A 17,761-nucleotide genomic window follows, 5' to 3' on the forward strand; every position below is an offset into this window, starting at 1 on the left:
TCTCCTGCCCTTTCTGCCCCTTGCGTCTCCTGAGGACATCTGGACAGGCCTGGCTGCCGTGGGAGCCCAGCAGATAGAGCAGGACCCTCACCTCCCTCTCTCTGCATGTTACACCTCTATTAATGCAGCCTGGGCTCCTGCTGACCCTTGTGGGGAACGCCTCTTCTTCTCTCCTTTGCCTCCCTCTGTGATCACATCCTTGCTTCTGGGCCCATCCACCCCTCCGGTCAGTTCCCCTTGGTTCTAGATGCTATTTCCCTGGCCCTCTCCCTCTAGAGGTGCTTAGCCCCTTGGAATAGAACCAGACCGTCAGTGTGGGCAGGGAGGAGGGAGAATGGCTGAGGCACCTGGAAAAGCAGCTGCTGGTCCCTTGACACAGAGGAGAGGAGGCAGGAGAGCTAGAAAGAAGCAGATCTAATGTTTATCGACCCAGGCTTGGTGCCCAGCCTTTCACATACTGGGACGTGTAATCTCACTACTGTCCTGTGTGGAGGGGTATTGTCCCTTTTTCACAGGTGAGAAAGCAGGCTTCAGGTGACTTGCCCAAGGCCATCTCTAGGTGGTAGCTTGGGACTCGAACCCAGATTTGTTAGCCTCAAAGCTTCAGCTTTTTATTTCTTGAAATATAGGAACCAAGACCTCATAGCAAGGGCTGGTCAGCTCAGGGCTAGATGGTGCTCTCCCCAGTGGCAGCCGGCACCTGGTCTCACAGGAGCCCTGGGAAGGTGTGTTTTGGCTACTGAGGTGTTGGTGATTCTGGTATTTGCTAGTTTATGGGGCAACAGGACAGAAGATTTGAAATTGGGACAGTCCCTGGCAATTCAGGCTATGTGAACACCCAAGCCTCCTCCTGGAGTCTCCCATTGTTAAAGACCCTGAGGCCCTGGGAAAAGCACATTCTAGAAAGATCTTGGTTCCAGCAGAGGTCTTTGAGCATCAAGGAGTGAACTTCATTCCCTGCCAGTGACCTTATACCTCGGAGATGCTGGCAACATGAGCTGTTTGATCAGAAACGAAGATTACATTGACTGACGCTCCCCCTGCCCCCCAGAGTCCCCCTCAACCTTCTTGTCTTGGCCATGCTCACATCATAAGCCTGCCACGTACACGCCACACGCACCAGTACCTGAGGAAGTAGCGGCCTGAGGGTGGTTTTTTTCTGGTTCTGAAGGAGCCACAGCCTGGCCTGACCGCCTCCATTCCCTTAATCCTCTCCACGCCCCGACTGCAACCACTGTTCCTGTCACACGCCTGGGCTGGCTCCGCCCACTCCGGAGTCACTTTACTCCTTGCTTTTAGTTCTCTTCCCCTCACACCCACAGCCCGACTTCTTCCAAGCCCACTGTCTGCTTTTCATTCCCTCAGCCTGATTCCTTCTGTACCTGCAGCTCAGTTTCCCCCACATCCTTTCTCCTGTCATGCTCAGAGCCGAATGTTGCATGCCTGCAGCCTAACTTTTACGGCCTCTGTCTCAGTCTTTCCATTCCTGCTGCCTGGTTTCTTCCAACTGCAGTCTGATTTCTTCAGTGCTCTCAGCCTTGTGTCTTCCCTGCTTGCATGCAGGCCTCTTCTTTCTTGTATTCTCCCTAGACGTTGTTTCTCCCGTATCGGCAGCCTGCTCTCCTTATCTCTGCCCTGTTTCCTCCCTGCCTGCAGCCCTGATCATCTGTGCCCGTGGCTCACCTTGTTCTGGCCCTCTTGGGCACATAGCCATTGTCCTGCTATGTATGTGCAGGAGATGTGGGGCTCCCCCTTCAGGGGCTTGGTCGTTAGGAGGACTGGGGGTGAAAGCAGGGTGAAGGTTCCTAATAAGCCCTTCTTAAACTACACCCCCTGTGATAGCACCGAAGTCTCCACTGATTCCCTAGGCAGCCCATCCTATTGTGACCTCACAGGGAAGTCCACCAATTCCCGAAATTCTCCATCTCCCTGGCCATCCCCTAGTCATCCCCTAGTCCCCTCTTTTTGTTCCTGCTGAGGAGCCATGCCTGGGGGTGGCTGGGAGCAATGGTGGGGAACAGTAGAGGTGGCTCAATCTGTGACCCCCAGTTTTGGTTGTAAGTGACTCCCCCTCCCCTGCCATCCACCCTGGTGTCCCTGTTGGCACCAGGGGTGCCTGGTGGGGGCAGGGTTTCAAGCAAGTGGCTCCCAGAGCAGGAGGAAGGCTCATTCGCTTGACCTCCAACCCGCTGCTTCCCTGGAGGTCAATGCTCCCATCCCCCTGCCTCTGAGCCAGCCTGCTCCTTCCGAGCCCAGACCCATATGCAGAGGTGGGGACCAGAGATGAGCATGTCAGTGATCTGGTGCCCCTCCCCAGTACATTGGTCTGTCGCTTCCTGGCCTAGACCACTGGGAAGTTCTTCCCGTGGTCTACGGAACGGCCGTTCTGCTTCAGCTCGAGTCATTAGCCTTCACTTTGTGGAGCCAAAGAGCCAGTAACTGCTCACCTCACAAGCCTTCTGTTCACACAGTCAACCCTGGAGGCTCCATGGGGCAGGGAAGGGTGAAGAATAAATAACCTGAGACACACAGACAGCCGAGGCTCTCAGCTCCTGTACACTCGCTCAGTTTGGTGCCAAAGGGTGATGTGCAACGTGCAGACTTGTCCCTCTGCAGACAGCCTGGATCAGCCTATGATATTGACACAGATCAGTTCTCAGTTTGCAGGGCTGCAGGGAGGGACTGGGGATCAACTGCTGCGGACATCCAGCTACCTCGGGGACAAGGGTTGACTGTCTGATGCTGGGGCAGGGAGAGGGGCCTGGGGGCTCTGTTGAGCTAGATTGTGAGCAGGGAGGGCTTTGTCAGGAAGGCTTGCTGGAGGAGGGCTCCTGGGCTGGGAGGTAGAGAGGCTGGGGAGAGGGGGGAGGGAGGCACCCAGTTGGGAGATCTGCCCCAGTGCGCACCCTGACTGACTGAAGTTCCTACTCCTTCTTCCTCTGCCACCCAGAGTCACCGGCCTGAGAAGGAGTGGCCCGTCAGGAGTCTCAAAATCTACCTGGGAGTGAAGAAGAAACTCCGGCCACCCACCTGGTGAGCTGGGGCGGGGGAGGTGGGTCCACGACTAGGGCCTGCGGGGCTCAGAACTGATGGGGGAGGCACAGCTGAGGGCTGTGAACTTGACAGGGACTGGCTCATAGTTCTGAGGGTGTGGTCTCCCAGACCAGCAGCATCAGCATCACCTGGAAACACATTAGAAACCCGAATTCTTGGGTACCACCCCAGACGTGCTAAATCACGGATTCTGGGGCTGAGGCCAGCAGTCTGTGCTGTCACAAGCCACCTAGGGGACTCTGATGCTTGCTCATGTTTAAGAACCATTGGCCTGGATTGAAATCCAGTTAGTCACTGACTAGCTCTGGGACCTTTCTGTGCCTCACTTCCCACATCTGAGGAATGGGGAAAATAATGGCACGCCTGTTCCAAAGGGTGGTTGTGTGGGGTTTTTTCCTTCTTCTTTTTTTAGTTGAAGCATAATTGATATGGTGGTATGTTTTAACAGTTGAAAAGTGATGCATAGCCACTATCACTGTTATTAACTGCAGTCACTAGGCTGGGGTTTCTGGCATTCACCTTTTACCCGCTGGCTGTGCCTGCTTCTCTCTGGGGGGTAGGGCTGGGGGGTGGGGGAGCCAAGGCCCTGGGAGGCTGGCAGGGCTGTGAGAGGAAGAGGCAGCAGCCGGGATGTGCTGTGCCCACAGAAGGACTTGAACTCTGCCCCCAGCCCTGGCCCAGGCTTCTGGGCTCTGTCCTAGGCTCTCACTGGGGCTATGAGGCCTCGCTGGGCTGTCAAGTGACCCCACCTGCCCCTTCTCTGCAGCTGGGGCTTCACGGTGGTGCACGAGACGGAGAAACACGAGAAGCAGCAGTGGTGAGTGAGGGCCCCATGCCGAGGAGAGATGGTAGCATGTCCCCCTTGGTTGGGTCCCCTCACTGTCCAGATCTGGGCCCTGCCCCCGAGACCCTGGGCGGGGGAACACGGTAGGGTATCCCTGCTCAGCCAGGCCCTGGCGGCATCCAGACCTGTGCCCCACCCTGCAGGTACCTGTGCTGTGAGACGCAGATGGAGCTCCGGGAGTGGTTCGCCACTTTCCTCTTCATGCAGGTACCAGGCGCGGGGTGTGGGGTGGGTCCCGGGAAGCCTCCATTACAGAGAAGGGGTATGAGTGCTTCTTCACTGTTCAGGCCACCGATTGCTTCAGGATGTTGAGTTGCCTTTAATCCACTTGTTCGTTCATTCTCACGTAAACCCTTCCTGGTACCTGCTCTGGTCCAGCTCTGAGCCAGGCATGCTAGAGACAGAGGGTGCAGACCCCTTCCCTCGGGCACTCACTCCCCACGTAGAAAGGAAAACAGACCCAGAAGGAGCCTGTTAGAGCCCAGTGCTGTGGTGACAGAGGGAAGCCAGGGATCCTACCTCGTGGAGGTGTTGGGTGAGGTGAGGAAGGCAGCAGGGAGGGGGTATCGTGGAAGCTGAATCTTTGGGGATGAGGGAGCGTTCACCAAGCAAAGGCGGGGGTGGGGCGGCTTCGAGGCAAAGGGAACAGTTTGCACACAGGCGTAGCAGGATTGCCGACAGGGTGTAAAGGGAGAAGCCAGGCACGCTAGAAGTTGGCACTGGAAACGAAGTTGGGAGTAAAATCTCAGTCTTGAAGGCCATGCCAAGGAAGCTGAACTTGACCTAGTCGGCAGTTTGAAGGGAGAGTTTTAAGCAAGAGTGGTGCGCAGGGTTGAGTCTGAGTTTGAGGGTCCATTCTGGGTGCGGTGTGCAGGGGAGGATGGGCTGAAGGGCCGAGCCTGGAAGTGAGGAGGCCAGTGAGGTAGTTGCTGCAGTGGGCCAGGTGGGAACAGGCTGGGGAGGACTCGAAGCCAGAGCAGGGCTAGAGGGGTGGGTTGGACATAAAATAGGTGTTTGTTTGTTTGTCTTTTGGCCGTGCGGCATGCGGGATCTTAGTTTCCCTGGTTGGGATCTTAGTTCCCCAACCAGGGATCGAACCCGTGCCCCAGGCAGTGGGAGCACGGACTCTTAACCACTGGACCACCGAGGAAATCCCAAAACAGGTTTTTAAAATGAGAGCTCAGAATTGTTTGGGGAGAAGGGAGACAAAACTGTACCAGGGCTTGGGCTGAGCTCTTTTAGCCCTGAGCTTCCTGGTACTCAAAAGTCAAAAGGGAAACAGAGCAGATTCTAGAGTTTCCTTGGTTCCTGGTGAAAGGAAGCAGACATGTTCCTCTAGAACTGTTTTCTTGGCACTGCGTTCTTGAAGCGGTTTGTTTGTGGACCTGGAAATGAGGGTTGTTGAGTAATGTAATTGGCTGGGCTTTGCCGGGGATACAGTCATGTTCTCCTAACAGCTGCTTCTCATATCTGCTCAGATCAAAGCTGAGGGTTTCACCTCAGATCATAGCTGGAGGCATTTCTTGGAAGGGTGGGTGGATCCGGAGTTGAGTGTCTAGGCCAGCAAACCGAGCCCAGACCCCAACACCCCTCCTCTCCCCTGCTGCCCAGCACGACGGCCTGGTGTGGCCCTCAGAGCCCTCACGCGTGTCCCGGGCGGTGCCTGAGGTCCGGCTGGGCAGTGTTTCGCTGATCCCCCTGCGCGGCAGTGAGAATGAGATGCGCCGGAGCGTGGCTGCCTTTACTGCGGACCCCCTTTCTGTGAGTGGCTCTCCATTCCTGTGGGCAGGCGGCTGGGAACCTGGCTGGAGCCTGCCTTCCACCTGACTCACTCTGCTTCTCCTCTCTGAGTGCCCTCCGGCCCTGTCCCTCCGTCCTCACTGGGAGTCCTGACAGGCCCCTTTGGTTCACCTGGTTCCCGGGAGACCCCTCTCTGCTGGCCCCTGGCCCCTGCTCCCTGTGAGTCTTCACAACGTGCTCATGGAATCTGGACTTCTGTGCCTTCCCACAGCTCCTCCGAAACGTCTGATCGCAGGTGGGACTCTGCCACCGTGAAGCCTTCGTGGGCAGACACCCTCATGCCCTGCGTGCCTGGTGTGAGCCAGCAGGGGGCACATGAGGAAGCCGCACCCCCAGACCCCTCATCCTGACTGCAGCCTGGGGTTCCCTGGCCAGGACGTGGGGGGCAGGCAGCAGGGTCTGCCTGAGGAGGAATCCCTTACCTGCTCTGTCCAGGTGCTCAGCCCTCCTGGCCTGGCCTGCTCCCCCGCTGGGTCACACACCCTGAGTTTAAGGGGTTGGAGAGATGGGCATCAGTGAGGCACTCTGGCGGACTGCCATCCTTTCAGAGGCTCAAGGCCCTGGGGCCCCGCTGGAAGGGAGCCCACCCCTTTGCCACAGACTCCAGAACAGCTCTAAAGGAACACTCAGCTGGGGTGGGGAGGGAGCTCTTGGGTAAATGTATACAGGGCTGAGAACTGGACTTGGGGGACTTTAGCCCCCCTTCTGGTCTGGGCTTACTGGGAGGGCCTAGGCTGCCCGGTGCCCCTTCCCCACTTTGGGGACCTTTTGATAATATAAATATATCTGTATATTTTACCCCCTGGTGCTGAGGTCTATGATTGGTTGGGGGTTTCAGGTGTCCCAGGGTAAGAGGGGACAGGAGGACAGGCACTCCAGAGGTGAGTGCCTTGGACCCTGAAGCCGGGGACCTGACCCTGCTGTCTCCAGGCCCTCAGCTGTCCAGATACTCTCCCCCTGCCCCAGACAGAGCCCCAGGCTGGCTCCAAGCTGTCCTCACTGTACTCCTGTACAGATGGCGTGGGGATTGTGGGTCCTGACTCTGACCAGGACAGACCCCAGCTAGATTGAGTCCCTCTCCCTGCTGTAGTCTGATTCTGAGCCAGGGGCTGGTTGTGTGGTATGTGAGTGACTCAGGGTAGCTCGTCATTAGCCCTTCTAGAGACACAAGGTCACGGAGGGAGTGACAGGACCTTTATTAAATTAGGAAGAAGGTCCTCAGGTTACCCTTGGCTCCTGTGCACACCCCTTCAGAGGTGCCCTGCCTTGGACCAGGAAGCTGCCCTCACTGGCCACCTCCAAGAAGACAAGGCCCTGGCAAGTGGGGGGGCGATAAGGAGCTGTTCAGAGACGAATTGGGGACTCCCTGGGAAGGTGCCAGATACCACATTCCGCCTCTGCCTAGAGCCTCATTCCCAGCCTCTCTCCAGGGGCCCAGCGGGCAGACAGGCTGGCCTCCCAGCCTCAGCCTCAGCCGCTGGAGCTGGGCAAGCTGGGCAGCCCCTGACTTCTCACTGATCCAGTTCAGTGGGGAGGCCTGGATGCCGGTGGGGGTCTTGGTGGCCTGGACTCCAGGTTCCTTGTTCCTGTCTCTCGGGAAGGGGAGGTAGATGCCACACTGGAATGGGTTCTCTGGCCGGCTTCACAGGCTGGGACTAAGCCCCTCCCCACTCCGAGTCTCCCACTTTTGTCTTGCCCTAGGTGGGCTGCTCCAGGCCAGGCTGACCATTCCACCTGCAGCCAGGAGAAGACCCTTGTTCAAGTGCTCAGGGGCTGGAATTCTTCCCTGGATCTGACCTTGGACTGACCAGCTAACCCTGAGGCCCAGAGAGAGGGTGGGTGACACTGGAGGCGCTCCCCCGCTAGGCTGCCAAGTGTCACTTGCCCCAGCTCAGGGACAGCCTGCAATGACCACATTGGGCCACCAGGGGGCAGCCACGGACAACTCAACATTGCTGGGTCCCAGAACAGGTTCTGGAGGACCCCACGTCTTCTGTTGGAGTGTGGGGTGAGACCTGGCCCTCCCTGCCTTTGACCCCAGGGCTGGTGATACTGTGGAAGGCAGCACAATACAAGAAGTGCTTTGGACTCCCAGGCCATTGGAACCCGAAGGAGGGAGGAAAGGCCTTTGTGGGTCAGTGCCTGTGTATTCTATGTACTGTCTCCTGGCAGAGGAAGAAAGGCCAGAGAAGGGAAATGACTTGCCCAAGGTCACACAGCTCTTCTGAATCAGGGTTGAGGTCCATCTCCACTGCCCCATTTTGGGGGGTTCTCCTTCCTCCACTCCCTTCCTGATTCCAGCTCTGCTGTCTCCTCTCATAAGTGGCCCCATTTGTCCCCTGGGGAAGGGGATCTGAGCTGTCAAGAGTTAATGATGCTTAAAGTGCTTTTCCTGGGGATCAGGGATGACATCCCAACGGGAGTCTTCGGGGCCTCAACCGTAATGAATTATGGTAAAGACAACAGTGTTGGGTGGATTAGGGCAGGAGGCTCTGCTTGTCTTTGTGACAAAGATTTGTAGATATGGGGTCTCTTGGGACCCTGGGTGGTTTGTTCACATATTATTTGAGGTTGGGTTGAGGGGGGATGGATAAAGAACCTGGAGCCAGACCTGCCGAGGTGTGGGCAGCAGCTCTTGGAGAGGCAGGAGGCTTCCTGGAGGAGGAGGTGCCCCTGAATTGGCCCTGAAGACTGGAAGCCTTTCCAGCTGTACATGGTAAGGAGGGGGTGCAAGTTGGGGTGAGGGTGGGTCGAAGTGTTGGGGGAGGAGGACTGGGCTTCCAGGGTCAACCCAAGTCATGGCCTAATGGCAGGGGAGCATGGGGAGGCCTGGGAGAGAAGGCTATGGCAAGTCAGAGCTTGGGGGTGAAGGCACTGTGGATGGAGAGGAGGCTGAGCCGGGTGGGGAGTGGGGGCTGGGAGGTGGTGTGGGGTGTCTGTCTCTCTTCCGCCTCCTTCCTGCTCAACCCGCCTACCCTGCAAAGCATTCAGCAGCCATCCAGCCCTCGAGGGCCGGGCCTCAGGAGACCACTGGGCTCCACAAGAAATCGATGGGGCTGGGGAAGGGAAGATGGGCCCTGCCTCCTCTCCGCCTCCCCCTGAGCCCGGGGATTGGAAGCGGGGCCTGGAGCTGAGACCTTCTTTCCTGGCCCCATGCTCTCATGGCTCCTAAGCCCCCTGCCCACAACTGGTTGTTGTTTTTTTTTTTTTTTTAAAAGATGTTGGGGGTAGGAGTTTAGTAATTTATTTATTTATTTTTGCTGTGTTGGGTCTTCGTTTCTGTGCGAGGGCTTTCTCTAGTTGTGGCAAGCGGGAGCCACTCTTCATCGCGGTGCACAGGCCTCTGACTAGCGCGGGCTCTCTTGTTGCGGAGCACAGGCTCCAGACGCGCAGGCTCAGTAGTTGTGACTCATGGGCCTAGTTGCTCCGCGGCATGTGGGATCCTCCCAGACCAGGGCTCGAACCCGTGTCCCCTGCATCGGCAGGCAGATTCTCAACCACTGCGCCACCAGGGAAGCCCCAAACAACTGGTTGTTTTTGAAAAGCGGGGGTGTGGATGCCAACTGTCGGGGCAGATGCCGACACTCCTGTCTACAAACTAGATTTGGCTGAGTTCCTGAGGTCTCTGATCCTCAGTTTTCTCTTCTGTTCTTTGGAGGTATTAATAGCACCCACTAATGGGAGGATTAAAGAGCTAGTAAGCGTGAAGTACCCAGCACTGTCCCTCGATAACCCCCTTCCCAAATACGTCTGGGGAGGCATCATGGCATCCAGAGTCCTTTCCAGGCCCAATATATTTTCATTCAACAAGCATTTCTTGAACACCTACAGTGTGTTCAGGGCTTCACTGAACAATGAGCCGGAGCAGATGAATAAGTGGTGTGGAGGAAGGAGGAGGTCTTCTGGTTGGAGGAATTGATCAAGAAAGACTCCAAAGAGGAGGTGAGCCTGGAGGGACAAGCAGTGTTTCTGCAGGTGGAGTTGAGAGGGAGACATTTCTGGGAGAGGGAATGGCAGGAGCCACAGGCAAGCTGTTGTGGCCCTGCAGCGAGCAGCCTGTTGTGGTTGGAGCTTAGTGCACCACTGTCACTCCAGGGCCTGTCCCCCATGCCTCTGGTGTTGGGGTCTTCCCCAGCCAGCTTCCTTTGGTCAGCTCTGTGACCTAAGTGACCCAGACTTTGATCTGGGTTATGTCTGTCTGTCTCTCATATACATAGAAGGATAGCTGGCATGAACCTCCCAACCTCTCTTCCAATATGACCCCTCCTTCAGGAAGCTCTTCTGGATTGTTCTTCCATCCAGAAGAACTTAGGGTGCACTTAGGATGTGTGTGTGTGTGTGTGTGTGTGTGTGCACGCGCACGCGCCCACAGGTATGTGCCCTGGCCACTTGGGTCCAGCTAGAGACTGGCCCAGGGAAGAGCTGTCAGGGAAAGGGTTCCTTGGTCAGACCAAGCTGGTTCAACCCCGGCATATTCGCCGCTCCCACGCCACTTTCAGCCTGTGGAAATTTCCGCATTTTCTCTGCCATGGTTACAGCTCCTACTGCTGTATTTATCACCCTGGAGACACAGTGGCACAGGCACACACATGCCACACACACACTCATGCCCTGCACACACGTGGTGCCTGCATACTTTCTCCTGAACTTCCACACACACACACACACACACACACACACACACGCTGCACGTGTATGAACACCCCTGCACACAAAGCTCTCTAGGAAAATTGCCCCCCTCCCTCCCGCTCCTCCACTCTGTCCTCCCACCACCACCCACCTCAAAACACTGAGACCGAAGAGATGGGCTGGATGGTGCCTCCCACCACTTGTCAGCTTGGGAGGCCCTTCCCCCTCCGTGACTACAGTGTGTTCTTCCCCACCACCCCGCCCTTCCGCCTTCTGCGTCTCCCCAGCTCTCCCTACCCTTCCCTCCTCTCTGCCACTCCTCTGCACTCCTGCATGTCTCTCCCTGCACCGCAGTCACTCTGTCCTCTCTGGGTCACTCTTTTGACCCTCTGAGGTGGAAGCTGTCCTTCCTCCCTGCCCTCCCTCCTGAGGGGCACAGGATGGGGACCTCACAGGCACTGATGGAGACAGAGGGACAGGCCAGGGGGGCCCAGGGCCTGAGCCTCCTCAGCTTCTGTCACTTCCAGTCCCTCCTCCTGGGTGAAGGGAGGGCTGTGTGCCTAACACCATGGAGACCAGCGTCATGGCAACAAAGCCCGGTGGGCACAGCCTTCCTCCTCCGGGGGCCCCCAGAACCCCCTAGGAGGAGCTGCCAAGAGGCCCTGAGGAGGTGGGCCTTGTGCTGGGCCTGGTGCCCAGCACTGGCTGCCGTGCCCGCCTCCAGCTCATACCACCCCCAGATCACCCCCATCCTGACCAGCTCTCCTGCAGCTTCCACTACCACAGGTCACTAATCCCAGTGGGGTAAAATCTTTTTGCAAACACGAACTCCAGAGCTGGGGACCCTGAGGGCTCATTTATAGACTGAGGGCCAGAGAGGGCAGGGGTTTGCCCAGGGGCACGCAGCATGTCTGGCCGAGCTCCTGACCCTTAGATCTCAGTTCTCTCCTCTGGCCTCCCACCTTCCACTCAGATCAGCTGTCAGTGGGGCGAAGAGGTCAGTTCAGCCACCTGGGAGGTCTCCAGCCAGTCCTTAGTGTTGGCAGTAATGACGATGCAAATGATGGTCCTGATAAGCCCTTACGAGGCACCCACCACATGCTGGGCTAAGGCTTTGCATGTGTCGTTTTGTTTAATCCTTGTAACAAACCCTATAAAAAAGTTACTTTTTGTTCTCATTTTATCCCTGAAGAAACTGAGGCATAGACTTGCCAGTGTCAAGTGACTAGTAAATGGTAGAGCTGGAACAGGAACACAGGTCTTCCCCAGCCAGCGCGGAAAAGCCAAGACTTTATGCATGGTTCCCCTCCCAGCAGGCACTCTTCTAAATCAGTGACAAACTGTGTTTTCCGTTCTGTCTTTCCTTCTGGAGAGAGTTCCTGGGGAAAGATCTGGGGCTCAGTCTAGGTCTGGCCTTAGGGTTTCGAGAAGTCAGGAGGTTTCTTTTCTAAGGTGATGGAGAGGGAACAGCATGTTTAGTCCTAGGGAAAACCTCCCTTGCAGTCCGGCAGTGCATAAACTTGTTCGTAATCTCCACGTTCTTTCAGAGTCCTGTCTAAACCCAGGCTGGAGCCTCAGGATGGAGGGAGAAGATCCTCCCTCCTGGGCCCAGACGCAACTTCTCTCCCGACCTTGATGGAGTCACGTTGCAGCTTCTTCCCTGCTGGCTTATGTAATCATTCAAATATAGCAGCTGCCTTTATCCCACTGAGTCGCACCCCCTCCTGCCCCCCCACTCAGGTGCAGGGAGTGACGAGGGGGAAGAGGTAGATTAGGGCTGAGTGGGTGGCTCGGGGCCTCCTGGTAAGGAGGATGCTAGTGTGCTGGATTGGAGGGTGGTGGAGGTGAGGGAGCTGGGCCAGGGCGGCAAGGAGGGTAAAACCTTTCCCAGAGTTGGAAGCCACAGAGTCACTCCTTTTCTGACCTGCCCCTGCTGAAATTACACATTCCTGGGGATCCCTTCCCAGGGTTACAAGCTGTATCTGCAGATTTCCCTCCCAGACCTCTGTCCAGCTGGAGGAGGAGAGGTGAAAGATTACAAGAGGAGGAGCTAGTCCAGTGGGGCAGTGACCAGCAGTCCTTGGTCATAGGCCCAGCCCTGCCCTTTACTCACTGTGCGACCTGGGTGTGTTTCTGCTCTCTCTCACCTGTTCCCCCATCTGTACAATGAGGGATTGGACTCTACTGGCTCTAGCACCTTATGCTGCCTGATCCGTATCCCAGGAGATGACCTCGACCTTGGGCAGAAGGCACTTCCAAGTGTCTGGTCCAGCCCCATCCTAGGCTGACATCCCTCTCCTCTCATCTGTGCCCACCCTAAGTCTGCCAATCTTCCTGGGCCAGTTCAGCACTCCCACCCCATCCATGGGGCAGTGTAGGTAGAATGATAGGATTCTGAGCTGAGGGGCTGCCTCTCCCCTCCCTGAACTTGCTGTCTGTTCCACCACTTCACCCCCCTGCCCAGCAGGAACGGGGAGCTCACTGCCCCCACCTGAGGTCACCCCTTCCCTCATAGGGCAGCTTTGGCCGATCCTGGAACCTGAAGTAGGCCCACGATGAATGCCTCAGCTCTCAGTTTCTGCATCCCCAAAGCCACCTTCCTGAGATGTGGAAGAAGCCATTCTGGAGGCAGTGGTGACCTTTTGTTCCTTTCAGCAAAGGCCTTGTCACCCATGGTGTGGTGGGGTCTGTGCTTAATGTGGAAATACAGGGAAGTATGCCAGGCCCCTGCCAAGGACATGGTGCTCCTCTAGCCATTGTCCTTGGAGCCACAGTTGGCAGCTTCTGGCTGAGGAGGGGAAGGAGACGCACTGTGGGATGGTTCCCTCTGATGCTTTCCCCCACCTCCCTGCTGGGATCTTGCTGCCAAGACCCAGATGTAGACATCCTGGCGCCCAGCCAGAGGGAGTCACCCAGGAGTTTTCGGGCCAACCCTCCGTGAAACCGGTGTTCTGCCAATAACCAGCCTTCCCCCTGGAGAGCAGTGGGGTGTTTCATGCTCCACAGCCTCAGTCTTTTCCCTACAGGGGAGGAGAATTCCCACAGCAGATCGGTGAGGCCTGCACCAGCTGTGTCCTCACATCCACTTGCAGCCTCTTACTGAGGGCTTGCTCCAATGTGTCCTGGGCTGAGCTCTGAAGTGCCCCATCTCATTTCCACGCTTACCTGTGTCTCCTTACTTTCCTACCTCAACATTTCTTACTTGTATCTGGTGAGGCTGCCCAAAGGCTGGGGTCTGGAGCTGAGGTGAATAGGACTTTGGCCCGTCCTTGAGGAAAATGTGATCCAGTAGGAGAAAGGAGATGGACCTGAGCAGGGGGATGAGGTGTTGGGACAGGTGGCAAGTTAGGGAGGTGAGAGACAGCCAGGCATGCTCCGCCCAGAATCCAGTTACCCCTCCTGCCTACCCTGTCCCTGGTGGGTGGGGGCAGGTGTGTGTTGAATTGGCCTAGGAAGGCTGGGCCAGGATTTGGGATGGGCAGAGAAAAGGAAGACAGAGGGAAGTCAGCCTAGGAAGGGAAACAGACTATATACCAAGTCAAGGAGGAGGAAAGGACTAGCATGTGCTTAGGGACTAGACCCTGCGCCACCTGGAGCAGAGGGTGGAGAGGTCAGCCAGGGTCGATCATGAGAAACCTCAAATGCCAGGCTGAGGAGCTTGGCCTTTGTCCTGAGAGCACTGGGAACCAAGCAAAGGTTTTGAGGAGGAGTTAACATGACCAGCTAGATGTCTTAGAAAGTCAGTGCTAGAGGCAGGATGGAGATGGAATAAAGGGATTGTGTTGGAGTAGGGGGCTGGAGAATGGGAGTAGGGAGTAGGGGGAAGGGGGAAGTATGGAGTAGGGAAGGGGGGAAGTATGCTGGGGCTCAGCACAAGGAGGGAGTGGATAAATGTGAGGGAATTACAGACGGAGAATTGACAGGCCTTGATGACAGATTTGACAGAGGAAGTGAAGGAGAGCGAAGAGTCAGGGCAACTTTGAAGTTTCCAGATTGGGGATTAGACGTTTGCTGATGCCTTTGATAAAGACAAAAGATGTGTTGATGTTGAATATTTGAGTGTGAGGGGCTTGTGAGATGTTCCCAGAGGATATGTTGAGGAGGTAGCCTGTACTGGACATCTGGAGCTCCAGAGAGAGGGCTGGCCCACAGGGGGCACTCGGGAGTTGGGGTGTTGGGGGAGCGCTCCATGCTCCGTGGGGGTGGGGTGGATAATGAGGGGAAGCAGGGTCCGGTCCTCCAGTGAGGAGGCAAAAATAGGAAGAATCAGTGAGGGAGACAAAGGAGCAGCCGTCTGGAAGGGGCGAGTGAAACAGCCGCCTGGGAGGGGCCGGGGAGGACAACGAGAAGAAGACGCCTTCTTTGGCAGTGAGGAGGTAGCTGGAGCCTGCGGTCCTCGCGAGGCGGTGGGCGCGGAGCGGAGGCCGGATCCCAGAGGCTGCATCCTCCCGTCGCTTTTGGCAGCCACCCGCCTCCCAGGAACATCCTGCTTCCCACCAGCTCCCCAACAAGCAAAAAAATGATGTCTGCTGGCCGGCTGCAGGGCAGTGGGCCAGGGCGTGTGAACGCGGTGCAAGCTGGTCAGCACCCTGGAGAGCGGCCGGGGGCGGGGCCTGCGGTGGGGCGGGGCTTCGCCGTAATCTCACGGGGCCTTTGATTCCTGCACTGGCTGGTTTTGCAGGCCGGTTCGAGGTGGAGGAGTGAAGAGCAGGCCTGGACAGTCTCAGGCCTTCTCTCTTTTCGGCACCTGCCCCCTCCCGACACTGCCTTGCAGGAACCCTACCCCAGCATTTGGGGCTGTTAACTCCCTTGGCGCCATCAATTCAGTCTCTTTAGGGGAGGGAAGGGGAGAGGGCACTATGTACCAGGAACTTTACGGACATTACCCAAACCTCACAACTCTTTGAGTTTGGAGTTTGTCACCCATCTTTCAGATGAGAACACTAAATTGAAGTTCAGAGAGGTGAAATAACTTGCCCAGAGCACATGGCAGAGCTGGGATTTGAACTTATACCTGCCTGGCTCTAAGTCCTGGAGTGCGCATAGTCCTGGATCTTGCACCTCATTCCTACAGACTCCTTACTTCCGGGGCAACTGTAGAGGCTGGTGTGGCAGTGGGGTGGGCAGGAGGCCCTACCTCCCCGCCTGACTTGCTTGAGCATAATCCTGGGAGATTTTTGAAGATGAGACCTCTACCATCATTTCCAGAGCAGGAGAGGAGAAAGAAGGCTGAGAGGCAAGTAAGGCCTCAATGCACCTGCTCCCCTCCACACCCAGGAGGCACCCTCCTTTGAATCCTCTGACTCAGCTTCTGACCGCCAGGCTCCTCAGGGCATGAAAGGGAGCTGTGAAAGGCCAAAACTGGACGTGGTCCAGGGCCTTGGCTTTCTGAGCCCGTAGAATGCCTTCCTAGCTAGCAGGCATGGAGGGGCAAGGTCCTAGGCATGGGCCAGGTTGAGGAAACAGTTTGCCCAGAGCTTTCAGAGATCTAAAATTCCACCTTCTGAGGCCACAGTGGGAAGCAAAGCCTCCCTCACATTTTCTTTCCTAACGCTTCCTAAGTCACAGACAACTGCTTTCTGTAGCCCTCGGCCTGGGCAGGCCTCCTGCACAAGCTCGGTCATTCCTGTCCACCCCCATCCCTGGACGCACCCACACCCCTCAGCAGGGTCAGGTTTCCACTCAGCCTCGTGGGCTTTTCTGCCTGGAGCTCGGTGTGTGCGGCAGGGGTTACTCCCCGTCACAGCTCAGAGAGCTGGGGTTACTGGTGAGGGTTATGTGTAGCTCCTCTATCCTGGAATACACCCCCTTTTCCTGGGGCCCCCTCTTTGCCTTAAAAAACCCAGCTGATATCCTCTCTTCTGGAAATGCTTGCCAACCACTGGGCTCCCTCTGGGCACCACAGACCCTGTGCTCCCCTCTGTCACACAGCAAGTACCCCCTTCCCCTTGCCTGGGTGCTGTTCCCAGGCAAGGCACCGTTGAGTCATATCTGATGAAGTTGGCCAGTGGTAGGTGTTCCTGAATGAATGATTGAATGAATGAGGAAGTTAGTGGTGGAACCAGGACTTGAACCCCCATCTCCTGCCTCCAGGTGTGGAGCTTTCTCTCCTCTGTCCAACAGGAGCTTTGCTGAGGCAGTTCCCTACCTGTCCCATTGCCTAAAATGCCCCTGTTCCATTAGGTTAACGCTTCCTCCTCAGGAGTCAGGAGTCTGTCTGCCCTCAGGGACATGGCAGAGGTGAAGCGGGCCCTCCCCTATGCCTATAGTCTGTGGACAGTGAAGCCATGTGGGGCATGCTGTGGCCTGGGTGCCACAACTCCTAGTAGAATTCCATGCTCATGCATCAGCTCCCACAGTGTCCGAGCTAAATAGAGCCCCCAAGAGGTGGACTCTGTGATGAGGCTTTGAGTCCAAAGACCATCAGCAAAAGCCCCCTGAGCCTCCTGTGTACCCAGCTCCATGCTGAGGATGCACCCTAGGACATGATACAATCCCAGCAAGGGAAGCCAGAGAATCCAGTTCTGCCAGGAAGCCCTGTGGCCCTTCCATACTTGAGGAGGGCATGGGGGTGTCGCCTTGCCCTGAGGGTCTGGGTTCTGTCTACCTGCCCCTCATACCTAGATCCCATCCTAGCTCACAAGCATTGAAAATGCCTCAAAATCCCTTATCCTCACATTTCTCTCTCTGGGATCCTCCATCAGCTTTCTCTCTCTCTCTCTCTCTCTGTCTCTCTCTCTCTCTCTCTCTCTCTCTCCATTTCCATGTCTTTTTCCCCCCGTCTTTGTTCCTCTGTGTGTGTGTTTTCCCTATAACTCTGATCTTTTGTATTTCCAACTTGATCTCTATGGGGCTTTGATCCCTCGCTCCTCTCCTTCATGTGTTTCTCTACCCCTTCCTGTCTCTGTTTCTCTCAGTCTCTCCCTCTGTGTGTGAGTCTTTCTTTTCCTCTCTCCCAGCCGGAGCCTCCATCTACCCCTCCCTCCCTCTCTCCCTCTGTCTGGGCCTCTCTGTTCCTCCTCCCTCCTCCCTCCCCTTTCTGCATTACCAGACCTGCTCCAACCTCCTCCCAGAGTAAGCCTAGCGGCAGAGGCAGTGGCAGCCAGAGAAGCAGGAGCAGCCAGGGCAGCAGGGCTGGATTGGGGTGTTGAGTCCCGGCTGAGCCGGGGACAGGCCGCTGCTCTCGGTCCCCGTGCCTGCTGGGCCAGGCGCCCTGCCTGGAACCCCAGGCAGGGTGGACAGGGCGAGGTGCCACTTTAGTCTGGCTGGGGAGGCAGATGATGAGGAGCGATGGGGCAGGCATGCGGCCACTCCATCCTCTGCAGGAGCCAGCAGTACCCGGCAGCGCGACCGGCTGAGCCGTGAGTACTGTCGAGGGGCTGGGGTCCGGGTGAGTGGCTGCAGGAGGAGCCACGGACAGGGTCCTGGGAGTCC

General features: G+C 56.7%; 2 protein-coding genes and 1 long non-coding RNA gene across 13 annotated transcripts in view; all 3 read left to right on the forward strand.

Annotated features, from left to right (window-relative positions):
• ARAP1 (ArfGAP with RhoGAP domain, ankyrin repeat and PH domain 1) overlaps window positions 1-6,496 on the forward strand; it is a 63,491-nt gene extending 56,995 nt beyond the window's left edge. For all 10 annotated transcript variants that reach the window (XM_033862338.2, XM_073808505.1, XM_073808507.1 and 7 more), the window contains 5 exons: window positions 2,951-3,033; window positions 3,821-3,871; window positions 4,042-4,105; window positions 5,510-5,659; window positions 5,910-6,496. In XM_033862338.2, coding sequence (XP_033718229.1) covers window positions 2,951-3,033; window positions 3,821-3,871; window positions 4,042-4,105; window positions 5,510-5,659; window positions 5,910-5,927 — 366 coding nt within the window. In that variant the 3' untranslated portion in view covers window positions 5,928-6,496. The remainder of the gene's footprint in view (window positions 1-2,950; window positions 3,034-3,820; window positions 3,872-4,041; window positions 4,106-5,509; window positions 5,660-5,909) is intronic.
• A 144-nt stretch (window positions 6,497-6,640) lies between these two features.
• The window catches only part of PDE2A (phosphodiesterase 2A), a 102,226-nt gene continuing 91,105 nt past the window's right edge, over window positions 6,641-17,761 (forward strand). Inside the window, exon 1 of one of the 2 annotated variants that reach the window (XM_073808512.1) lies at window positions 6,641-8,414. In XM_073808512.1, coding sequence (XP_073664613.1) covers window positions 8,412-8,414 — 3 coding nt within the window. In that variant the 5' untranslated portion in view covers window positions 6,641-8,411. Of the gene's footprint in view, window positions 8,415-17,060; window positions 17,689-17,761 lie in introns of those variants that run through there. The other variant, XM_033862350.2, reaches the window with a different exon arrangement.
• On the forward strand, window positions 8,422-13,363 carry LOC141279354 (uncharacterized). Its single transcript, XR_012333435.1, has 2 exons — window positions 8,422-9,640; window positions 11,875-13,363. It is a non-coding gene; the product is annotated as an uncharacterized lncRNA (long non-coding RNA).

The sequence above is a fragment of the Tursiops truncatus genome, chromosome 8, assembly GCF_011762595.2.
Source record: "Tursiops truncatus isolate mTurTru1 chromosome 8, mTurTru1.mat.Y, whole genome shotgun sequence".
In the NCBI taxonomy this organism is placed as follows: Eukaryota; Metazoa; Chordata; class Mammalia; order Artiodactyla; family Delphinidae; genus Tursiops; species Tursiops truncatus.